The sequence below is a fragment of the Acyrthosiphon pisum genome, chromosome A2 (assembly GCF_005508785.2).
Source record: "Acyrthosiphon pisum isolate AL4f chromosome A2, pea_aphid_22Mar2018_4r6ur, whole genome shotgun sequence".
In the NCBI taxonomy this organism is placed as follows: domain Eukaryota; kingdom Metazoa; phylum Arthropoda; class Insecta; order Hemiptera; family Aphididae; genus Acyrthosiphon; species Acyrthosiphon pisum.
Genome location: NC_042495.1, coordinates 102,719,194 through 102,731,076, shown reverse-complemented (window position 1 = coordinate 102,731,076; position 11,883 = coordinate 102,719,194). Strand labels below are relative to the sequence as shown.

Below are 11,883 nucleotides of genomic sequence, written 5' to 3'. Positions count from 1 at the left end.
TTGATTTAATTCAAATAATGAGATGAACTTTATAAGATCATTTAAATTTTCAAGAACAAGCCCCCTGATCATGAACATATTATTATTACATAATATTTATAAATGTCCGTGGTTCGTTCTGATCACGGTCTAAGATATCTTTTAAGACCGTGGTTCTGATTTATGATAGTATATTATCTATAGCATATATTTATATTATATTTTCCGTGATTATACAATATTATATTATCTCGTATGATCTAAAGCCGTGGTGATAATTGATAACATTTTTGTATTTGTTTTTAGTCTTGACAAAAAATACTAACTTAGAAGTTAGGAGTACCTGAATAATATTTTAAAATCTGAATCCAAACGTTTTCGGACATAAGTTCTGCAGTTGCTTGTTCAATCAATGATGAAAGAGTAAACAATACTTGAATCTGTTGAAATGACTTGCTTGTATGGAGACGTACTGAGTTTAAAGCAGCTGTTGAGGGTCGACAATATCGTGAATGCTGTCAGTTTTCAAACGAATAACAGTAATATATTTGCCCTAGTACTCAGGTAAACGTCTCAGTATTTTTATTATTTTATAAATTTATATAAATGTGACTCATGAGTCAAAGAATTCTAGCGTTACATTTTGTTTTCACGTTTACAGCAGCAACGATCTCATAATTTATTGTGATCTTGTTCCTCCATCGCTCAAATGGTTGCCTTGGCCCAAAGATGATGGGAAGAAAATTGTTTCCTTGGCATTCAAATCCACTAGTGAAAAACTCCTTGTATGCGGTTAGTATATAATACGTTCATACAGCTCTTGGTATGTACACGAGTACATTTGTAAGCGAGTAGACCTCAACAAAGTTTAAATCTTGTCACATTTATATTTGAACGCTTAGTGGTAAAATTCCTGAAATTACTGCTAGTTAAATGATAAATATGTGTAATATTTCTTACTTCTGTATTAATAATATTTTAGGGTTTGATTGCACTTTATATTTGGTATTTGTTCGTGAAATTTTTGAACCAAGAGATGGAGATAGAAGAAATAAGGTAAAAATTATTAGACCAGCTCCCGGGGAACCTACAAGTTCTTTAAATCCAACCGCAATTACTTGGTGGACACCTGTAGTTCCTACGTATTCAAGGTAAAGTTTTTTGTGTGACCTTTTCTTACTTGTATATTAATAATATTATTGTACAATTTTAATATTTAGTGATATTGGTATTGTTGGCGGAAATATAGGAGAAATTGTTTTTGTTAATCTCCGTACTGGAGCTTGTCTTGGATCTACTTGTGTAAAATGTTCTATAAAATCTCTAGAAATATTAAATGAATCATGTTCCAATACAGTTTGGTTGATTGTAAGTATATTACTTATTACATTTTATCTACATAATATTTTTATTTTAACTCCGTTATCTAATTTAATGATGCTACTTAAGAAGACAATGTACAAAAATATATTAGTAATTTAATGTAATTTAACAAAATGTAGTGTAAATTCAACCTATTTCCAATATAAAAAAATGTAACGCCGGCGAATACCCATGCAGTTAATGCAAAAAAAACGGAACAAATGCACTTTATCACCCCAAGCAAATTTTTTGATTTTTTTTTTGAGACTTATGTAGCTCATCGAATTAAGAACGATGGTGCAATCAGAATTTGTCGCTCTCACTTAGTTTCGAAGTTATGGCCTTCCAAAGTTTTCAATTTTACGTTTATAAGCATGCGCACAACACTACTATAATGCCGCGCGGAGGACTATTTTTGTTATTTTTTTGTACTTACGTATTCTAACCTGTTTAAAACAATGGTGCAATAATAATTTATCACCCCATTTGCTATGAAACACCTCCCCAAGTGGGTCACAGGGTTAAGAAAATTGCATTTTTGTTGCACCGAGTCACCGAGTGGGGTCACTCGCTGCGCTCGCTCGGACAATTTTATTATTCAAAGTAATTGTGTGTTCTGATATTTGTAAGTCCAAAATTAAATGATTGTGCCATAAGTAACAACAACAACCTAGGCTTAAAAATAAGTAATAGGTACTCATTAATAATTTCATTAATATAATAAGTCTCACGAATAAAAAAAAAAAAAAAAATCGCGAAAGACGTGACACGTAGCGTTGTGCTCATGCGTAAAATTGCTTATTTCCAAGGGCCATAACTTCAAAACTAAGTGAGAGCGACAAATTCTGATTGCACAATCGTTCTTAACTCGATGAGTTACGTAAGTTCCAAAAAACAAAAATCGAAAAATATGCATGGGGTGGTAAAGTGCACTTTAACCTAAAAAACTATATAAGAAAAAAAAAAAATTTTTATTATTGTAATGATTTTAGATAATCAGTAGTAATGGAGATCGTTGGAAACTATTGCTTGAAAGTTTAGACATTGGATACTGTTGGCTAAATCCTAAACCACATAGTGCACATGATAAAACAACTAAGTATAACTTATTAGTTGATTATTCTTGAATTTAATTCACCCATTGTAATACATTTATCATATAATTAAGGCCAACTAATACATTGAATATTGATACAATTGTTCCTGTTATATCAAATTTTCCTTCTACACGTGCTCGATTATTGGGATTACGACAACTATTTATAGAAAAATTATCTGCACCAAAAAAACAAAGATCTGTTATCAATTGTGTTCAAAGTGGTATTTATTGTATATTTGCAGTATTTTTATCATTAAGATTAGTTAAAATATATCTTGTTATTTTTTTAGTTCCAAATGAAGTAAAACATCCAAAACGAAGTTTTTCATCTGATGCAATCACTGGATGTTCTTGTCCTAGTACTGGCCCATCACCTGAGCCTATTGCTAGTGTGGTTGACATGAAGTCTAATGTACAAAGTCATCGTGGTAAACAAACTATTGTCAGCTTTTGTTCTAATCATATTTTGGTAAGCTAATAAATGTTTAATTAAATATAATAACATATAATAAATTATTTACATCAGAAACAATTATATGATTAATTTAAGTATAATAATTTCTTTTTAACAATTCAATTTAAAGTTATTTTTTTGTTGATGCTACAATTTTTACATCATACACTTTTATATTCTTAGGTACATGCTTCTGGATTCAACACTAATCAACCTTTGGTCTATAAGTTGTGTAAAGGAGGAGATATCGAGAAGTTTTTATATACAGATCAATTTATATTTACTTCGGAAAATGGTGGTACCAAATTGAGTGTTTACTCATCAAATCTTTGCCAACTTAAAAGTGATATGGTAATTTATTTTTAAACATTTTGCAGTAAGGATTTTGTAAAAATTGAAATCATTGAAATTTGTTTGCAGGAAGACGACAAAGAAAAAAGCCTGTTAGGTACTTTTAATTTTGACAAAGGAGAAATAATTTTGGATATGTTTAGAGTATTGGGGCGAAAAGTAATAACAACTTAAATTATATTGTTTTTTAGAATTAACGTTTATTTATATTTTTAGACAAAGGAAAGTTTAGATGTTTCTCAGAGCGTTTCTCCCAAAAATAAAAATCGTTCCTCAACCATTAAAAAAAAAAGGTGTGATCGACAACATACCCGAAAAGATAATACTGTATCTGAGTTATGTGCAATAGTTACTAATTGTACATTATATTATTTGAATTTAAGGTGAAAATAAGACATTACCTTTTTTATGTCATATAATTTTTAATAACTTGTGAATTTATATTGAATGTTATTTTAGCATTAAACCAGAAGAGATAATATTTAAAAACGTTATGGCTGGTGCATTAGAACATGCAAATAATTTGTCGGAAGCATTTGATGTTGATATACGACCTATATTGGAAAGAGCTGCTGATCAACAGCTTAGTGCTAGAAAATTTGAAGAAGCTACTCTACTTTATCGACTGTCAAAGGTAAAAAATTATCAATTTATAGTACTGCTATTAATACACTGGTTTCGTTCACATTGAATGAGGTCCCAAATGATGTTATGCCCCTCGATGTTGGTTAGGCACTCTATGATTGGTTACCCATTGATGGCGATCGGTAGCGATTGTCAGCAGGACGGGATCAATTATTATTTATGGTGGGGTGAGAACGAACTCAAATAGTTTTCATTCACTGCATAGTGTACTATTATTCTGATTCGAGTATAGTTATTACTTATTATATTATAAATACTTGTTTATATAATTAGTAATAATCAAGATTGAAACTTTTTCTTATTTTGAAAAATGTTTGTATAATCTATTTATTTATATTACAGACAAATCCATTAAAACGTGTTCTTAGATTGGCTTCTTCTGGAAATACAGACAAAGTTGTTCTTTTTGTTAGTACACTTTTAGAACAAGCACATCCAAGAGATCTCACTGCTTTGGAAAGGTTACATATTTCAAATTTAGCTGTAATGAGCTATACAGAGCAATTATTACGTGCTACCAGTCGAGAAAAAACAAGACTAGAAGCTAAATTTTTGTAAATAAATTTACAGATTGAATTAACTTAAATCTTACTATCTTAAATTTGTGATACATAACTTTTATGATCTAGGCGTTTATTATCAGAAAACAATCATTATGATGAAGTTTTATGCGTCAATATTGTTGGTCAAAGTCGTTTATGCAATGTGTTGAGATTTTTAGCAGTTGAAAGAGGATTGCACAATGAAGTTATTACAGTATTAGTCAGTTTAATGAATCAACAATCTACTGATAGTCAATATTTGCACTGTAAGTAATTATTCATTAATTATTAAAGAAATTATTATAACGTTCCAAATGTATTTCTTATGACCTGGGATGACTGGTATAAATATACTAACAATAACAAATAGGCCTATTAATTGTTTAATAATAACCTATTGTAATTCAAAACAATATATTCGAATAAAAATATTTCCAACTGGTTTTCTACCTATATTTCTATTGAAAAACAATCCCTGAATATAATTTCTCAAACAAAATCAGTTTCATTATAAACATATAATTTATATTTGAGTATATCTAAGACATATTCTTATAATTAAAGATGATAGTAATGGATGTTAGTTTTGATATTCAAGTGAATTGACCTATTATTATTTTTTTAGTGAGGAACATTATCTGATTTTTCAATATTTTAATTTTCAAGCAAGATATGGGTATGTGAAATATTATAAATAAAAATGCTCATATCTCGCTTGAAAATTAGAATATTGAAAAATCGCCGACGCTTAAGAACAGCTAATGTTATTACCTAACCATTTGATAATAGATCAATTCACTCTAATATTAAAACTAGCAGCTCAGTATTGAAAATAGTGAATGCAAATTTGCTATGTCGTACGTGTGTAAGACAGAGAAAACAAATGCAAGTGTAGCGTCCACTTAATAATAAAATTAAGTGTATAGTATGTACAACAGGTGTTTTTTATACATAAATATTGATAGCAAATATTCACATATTGAACCAGAATGGTTTTTAAGTATTATTAAAATAAATGTCATTATTTTAGTAACTGAAGGATTTTGGGATTTGGTGTCAGAATCAATATTTACAGAAGTGTTGGTCGCCTGTAATAAATTTACAACACTTCATTCTAAGTTTATACAGACAAATTTGCATAATGTGCCTCATGATGTTCTTTTAGTAAGTTCTTAAAATTGCAATGGTACATGAATAATTATATGTTAATATTGTGGTTTATACTTTAGAAACTTAAAACACTTTACGACCCAACCAACCCAGCCTTACGACCAATATTACGTAAGGTATTTCAATTTAAAAATGAAAGCGAGTCTATATCTGAACAAGATAATAACGTAAGTAAATAAAATATATAAACTTAGTATTAATTTATTATTTACAACTGTTTAAGTACTCTAAAAATATTAGAAAAAAAATATAAAAACGTAAAAGAACAATTTCCAAATGTTCAAATAGTCTTTCAATAGATTGGATATTGAACATATTAAACAATATTGTACTTTAGAGAATTAAATTAATAATTTTTAATAATTTGTATTTTACAATTTATGTGGCCAAATATTTTTCAGCTTAATTATTCTATTAAAGAATGGTTAACCACTTACCTAATGATAATAGCCAGACTATCTTCAAATCAATATTCAGATAATTTTGTAGAATCAGTATCATATTCTCACCAACCTATTTCTAATGTCTCTGATTCTGAAAATGAGATAGAACACAAGTCTAGTCTTGGAGCTGGTTGGGCTCATGCAGCTCATATACGTAACCATAAACTTTATACATGGGGACATTCATCATATGGTTGTTTGGGTGTTGGACCACATATGACTAAAACTGCTACTCCAAATCCTGTCTCTTGGTTTGTTTACATACGTGTAGAAGTTATTCAAGTGGCATGTGGTCGAAATCATTCAATAGCTCTCACTACAAATGGAGTAAGTGTAATTTTCAATACTAAAATCTTTTAACTAAGTTCTTAATTGTATAGGTCTATTCTTGGGGATCAAATCATTATGGTCAATTGGGTACTGGCCGCCGTGGTCAAGCTCCGTATCCAATGTTAGTGGATAGTTTATCAAATGAATTGATAGTAAGTGTTTCTGCTGGCCAATATCATTCTTTAGCCATCTCTGCAAGTGGACAATTGTGGACATGGGGTTGGGGTGTTTATGGTCAACTAGGTCATGGAGCTATTGATGACTGTGAAAAACCAAAACTATTGAAGTCTTTAGAAAATGAAGTAATTTTAATCACTATAAAAAAATAGACAGTTTTAATTAAAACTTTAATATGTTTAGAATATTATTAGTGCATATGGAGGTTATTCACATAGTATTATTCTTACGAGCAATGGAAAAGTATTCACTTTTGGTTCTGGTTCATTTGGTCAGTTAGGTAATGGTAGCACAACAAAAATTACTAGTCCAGTTCCAGTATATGGACTCCCTGAACCAATTAAGTGTATTTATACAGCTTATTTTCATAATGTAAGTATAACTCAAAACTAAATTGTAGAAATAATAACAATAATATTAATATAAAAAGTTAAAAAAATAATTTTTTATCAAAAGCTAAAGAAATTATTAACTTATTCTGAAGTGACGTAAAATATCAATTGTATTTCTAAAAAATTTGAACTCAGTGGGATGTATAGATATAATATTACCATAGACAATCAATATTTTTAATTATTATCTATTATTTATAACATCTAGTTAGCTTTGAGTGATGTTGGTCGTTTATATACATGGGGTAGTAGTCCACAAGTACTTCGGTTTCATGCACAATCACAAAAACGAGCTAGAAATCAACTCGTGTTAAATGAAGGTGATCAAGTAAGTTTTTACATTTTTGTTTTGATTGTATTATTAATTAATTTATAAATATTTGGGTTTCAGGCGGACGATGCAGAAATTGATGCTTTGACTGCTGATGATGGCTTATTACATTTAAGTCCAACACTCGTGGATACATCTCATATTTCTGGAGACATTTTTCAAGTATAACTAATTATACATTTTTAATAAACAACTATAATAATACAATGATCCCATATTTAGATGTGCTGTGGCTGTCACCATTCAGCTGTTATTAGTACTACTGGACAATTATATACTTGGGGACTTAATTTAGATGGGCAATTAGGTGTATCAGGTATACGTGAGAGACTCGTTCCTACTGTAACATTAGTTGGTCCACCTTCAGTTATAGTAGACTCATCATCAACTAGCGGCTCACTAATAAAAGAAGTTAGGTGTGGAGCTGATTTTACATTAGCTTTAGATGCAGCCAATAAACTTTGGGGTTGGGGTAGTAATCATGAAGGACAAGTAAGCATTTATTCTTTCATTAAACTTTTAAGTATTTATTATAAAGTATTTTTTTTTAGTTAGGTAAAATTCCAGAAGAAGACTTGGCCAAGACATTATTAGATGGTAAAATGGTCATGATAAAATCAACTAATAAAGTAATTAAAATACAACATGGCACTGTAAATAAGTTGGACTCTCCAATTGAAATACTATTGCCTCAATTAAGATTTTCATTTTCCAACATCAAAGATATACTTTCAATTCAGGTTAGTCATACTTATTATAATATGTATAATAATTTGTTTTATATTAAGAGGACGTAACACTGACATATTTTGTTGTATCCATCTTACAAGTGTGTAACATACCAAATTTACACTCAGCAAATCACGTTTAGCTTTGTTAGTTCAAAAATTAAAGTAAATCACTCTATTAAGAAACTTGATGATAAGAAAATTTGTGTTTGTGTTTGTATGTGAGTTTTTTTACGATAATTCAGTTTTTAAGGGAGTTATGAGCATTTTTAATTTACATTACATTATACGCGCAAAACTTGATAAAATTGAACTATAGTAAAAAAAACTTACATACAAACACAGATAATGTTCTTACTATAAAATTTTATAATAGGTCGATTCACTCTATTTTTTAAACTAAAGAAGTTAAACGTGATTTTCTGAGTGTAAATTTGGTATGTTACGCACTTGTAAGACCAAGAAAATAAATGCCTGTTACGTTCTCTTAAAGGTGATGATTAATTTGTTATTGGTTTTCTAGGTTAAACGTCGTATTAATTTTCCCGGTTTACCTTCATTTGAGTGCCTTCTTGAAAATCTAAATTGTGTATCTAATTTATATGGTATAGATTATTTGTTACATTATGCAATAGAGTGGTTTTATCCTTATTATAATATTTCTCCTGTCGTCTCAATGGTAAATTTGTTAAATTAAAATTATGTGGTGTAATTTCTTAGAAAATTTTATTTTTAGTGTCTTGAAATTAAAAACCATCAAGCAATTAGCAAAATTCGATTGATAAATGATGAACCTTCTACAGCATTGTTTCATCAATTTGAAGCATTTGTAGAAACAAGAGACTATGGAGAAATGTTTGGATTTAATGTAGAAGGTGGTCATGAAGAACGGGCTTCGACTCCTCTTACACCATCTGAAGGCTTCACTATTAACCTTGAAGAAGGAGAGCTATTAACTTCTCTACCAGAATCTTTTGCACAACGAACGGCTGTTGAGGAAACCATTATAAAAGAATGGCCTGGAGCTACTAAACTTTCTCAGATGTTTGATTATTATTTCAAATTCCTACCAAAAGATAATTTGGTTTCATTTTTACATGAAGTATGTATTAAAAAAAATAATTTAAACTTAATGTTAATAATAATTATACACATTTTGTATTATAATAAATATTTATTAATATTTATTTTTTAGTATCTTACATACTGGCTGACTAAGTCTTTCCCAGTTGATGCTTTAGAACAATTATTAACGGATAGATGGGATCAACTCAATCATTCATTGGGAATTCTGTTATTATGGTAGTTATAGCAGTTGGTTCAATTTATAAATCATAATTTTTTTTTATTACAATTTTATTGATTTTCAGTAACAATGACGTATCAAATGCTTGTGATCTTAATGAGTTGAATATAAAAATTATGGAACCTAAAAAGATTTTGAGATGTTTTTCTGTGAATTTTTGTATGGAACTATGTTCATCTGTTTCAAAAAACATACAAACCAAATGTATGTTTATCATTGTTATTTGTTACAAATGTCACAAAAACTATATGAAATTTAAGCTTGTGATTTAATTTTATAGCTGAAGATCAAAGAGACTTTATACAATTATTAGCCACTGTTACTAATTCACCAGGTTCTGCATGGATTGAACCAGTATCAGAAACTAAAACTGAAGATTTACTAAACCGTTCAGTACAAATACTTAATACTGATCAACATCAACCATTTATGCACTTAGAGTTTCAAGTATAAATGTTTAATTTATTTCCTAAATTAGTCAATAAATAAATTTAAATTTATTTTTATAGGACTCGGAAATTTTGGGAAACACATTATTAGCATACTCTTGTGGCCATCGTTATTTATCAAATGAACAATTTAATATAGATTCTCAACAGGTTATTGCTCGTTTAGATCATTTACCCAATACTGCTGCAACTGTACAATCAGTTCTACAAGATATTAGTAATTCAGCTTGTCCAAATTGTGTATATGAACAAATAAATAATCTTATTCAAAGAGATTAATTAAGTTATTAATTTTAATATCATATTTATTAATATTTTACTATAAATTTTAATTTAGTGTATACAAATATTTCCAATTGAAATAATCTAGTCGAAATTAGAAAATTTATACTTTGTTTAAGATTTAGTTGAATCGTTTTTGTTGTGCAATAATTTGTGTTTGCTTTTGTTATAGTAATTTATAAATATATACTGATATTTAAGGCAAAAAAGGTAAAGCAAATGCCTCTTTTTTTCCATGATTCTTAATCATTACAGCTTGAGTTTCCTTGTTTTCAACTGACCATAATGGTTTTAACCCTAGATTTATAATTGTTTCATCTTTCTGATCATATTCTTGACTTAGTTCTTCCAATACTTTAGGGTTATTTGTTACCATGCAACATGCTCTTAAGGTGAAGTAATATATAATTTCCACTCCACTCAGCAAACTGAAACCTAAAAATAGACCCGCTATGCCACCAAAAGCAACTGTAAGAAAATCAAGATAATAGTAAAAATTAGTATCTAATACATTTTTATTTAACAATTATTGTAATTTACCTAGCAAATCTACCCAGCCAAATAATACTTCTCTTCTGTACCTCACCATTGGCCATGATACGAAACTGATTTCTAGAGGTTCATCAATCTGATCAGACCTAATAATACATTTGTATAAGTCCAGTATTTACAATGATTTTGATTTTGATTTTAATATTTTATTGTTTCAATAATATATCGACATACTGGGCATCTTGGAGTTTTTCTACTTCGTAAACTGTGTTCATACACCCCAATTCACATGGACAGGCAAGTCCATTTAATATTTGTTCTACAACATGTCGAGTGAATTAGTTAGTTTCATTAAACAAATATTCTGACTACACTATTTAGAGATGCAAATTTTAAATTTTTGAGGGGAAATTACCCTGTTAATGTATTATATCATAGATAAAAATGTACCTACAAAATATTAAACTGAAAATACGTACTGAGATTTTTACCAATACAATTTAGTCCGTCTAAATCGCAATATTTATAGCCATCTGAAACAATAATATTAATTATGTATACTATAATGTATAAATGTATAATCCAATAATTGTTCAATAAATTGGTGCGCATTGAATTTATAATAATACGAACATTGTTTCTGTAAAAAAATTTAAACCTCAAAACATATTCGACCATAATTGAAAATACCTAATTAAAATCTTAATGTATCAGTAAATATAGAATAATATGCTATACATAAGCGCAAATAGGGGGGGGGGCTTTAGGGGCTAAGCCCCCCCAAAAATGTCCATAGCCCTTCCAAACATTTCCTACATTTTGTTTTAAGCTTACCTATTCAATATTATCAAAGTAAGGCCCTATTAGCCCTATTAGCCCCCCCTCAAATCTCAAACGCTATTTGCGCCTATGATGCTATATTATGTAGTACCTATATCATGTAAGAACTGGCATAAGTGCGCACAAAGCCACAAATATAAAAACTGCAAAATATATTCCATAAAAAAATCTTAAGAATAATAACAAATGCTCCATGGTTTGTAAGAAACCTAAACATAGACTAAGTAATCAAAATCAAAACCCCAAAACTGCATTAAAAACTTGACTGAAAGTTTCTTCGAGGCCATTCACAAATCAATAGGTTCACTACTCCAACGCCGCCTACAACGTGGTCGTCCTCGAATTTCATAGTTTTAATATTCTATTTTTATTTTTATACAATAAGATTATTTAAGTAGGTGTTTACCATTTCATTATAATTTAAATATTGATTAATTAATTTATCGCACTTAGGAAGTCTTAATATGTACGATGTACCTATGTATGTATATACTGGGTGTCTGGGTGATTC

The 11,883-nt window shown here is 29.2% G+C and overlaps 2 protein-coding genes across 3 annotated transcripts in view; one reads left to right on the top strand and one right to left on the bottom strand.

Moving 5' to 3' along the window:
* Nucleotides 1-256: 256 nt before the first annotated feature.
* LOC100158844 lies at nucleotides 257-10,255 on the top strand. 2 transcript variants are annotated; one of them, XM_001947994.5, is made up of 28 exons: nucleotides 257-543; nucleotides 641-771; nucleotides 962-1,130; nucleotides 1,200-1,347; nucleotides 2,334-2,440; nucleotides 2,510-2,661; nucleotides 2,731-2,909; nucleotides 3,078-3,245; nucleotides 3,315-3,404; nucleotides 3,462-3,628; nucleotides 3,705-3,879; nucleotides 4,233-4,444; nucleotides 4,520-4,698; nucleotides 5,463-5,596; nucleotides 5,662-5,769; nucleotides 6,004-6,372; nucleotides 6,426-6,677; nucleotides 6,736-6,924; nucleotides 7,153-7,272; nucleotides 7,336-7,437; nucleotides 7,498-7,767; nucleotides 7,827-8,015; nucleotides 8,527-8,682; nucleotides 8,740-9,105; nucleotides 9,199-9,305; nucleotides 9,374-9,513; nucleotides 9,590-9,756; nucleotides 9,819-10,255. In XM_001947994.5, exons 1-28 carry the CDS (start codon nucleotides 428-430, stop codon nucleotides 10,035-10,037), a joined length of 4,881 nt encoding a protein of 1,626 aa, XP_001948029.2. In that variant the 5' UTR covers nucleotides 257-427; the 3' UTR covers nucleotides 10,038-10,255. The 2 variants fall into 2 exon arrangements, with proteins under 2 accessions (XP_001948029.2, XP_029345144.1); XM_029489284.1 differs by having other exon boundaries at nucleotides 2,510-2,670.
* LOC103309519 (sodium channel protein Nach-like) overlaps nucleotides 10,211-11,883 on the bottom strand; it is a 7,403-nt gene continuing 5,730 nt past the window's right edge. The window contains exons 7-10 of the mRNA XM_029489285.1: nucleotides 11,012-11,065; nucleotides 10,767-10,851; nucleotides 10,581-10,678; nucleotides 10,211-10,508 (exon numbers count right to left, since the gene is read on the bottom strand). Coding sequence (XP_029345145.1) covers nucleotides 10,237-10,508; nucleotides 10,581-10,678; nucleotides 10,767-10,851; nucleotides 11,012-11,065 — 509 coding nt within the window. The 3' untranslated portion in view covers nucleotides 10,211-10,236. The remainder of the gene's footprint in view (nucleotides 10,509-10,580; nucleotides 10,679-10,766; nucleotides 10,852-11,011; nucleotides 11,066-11,883) is intronic.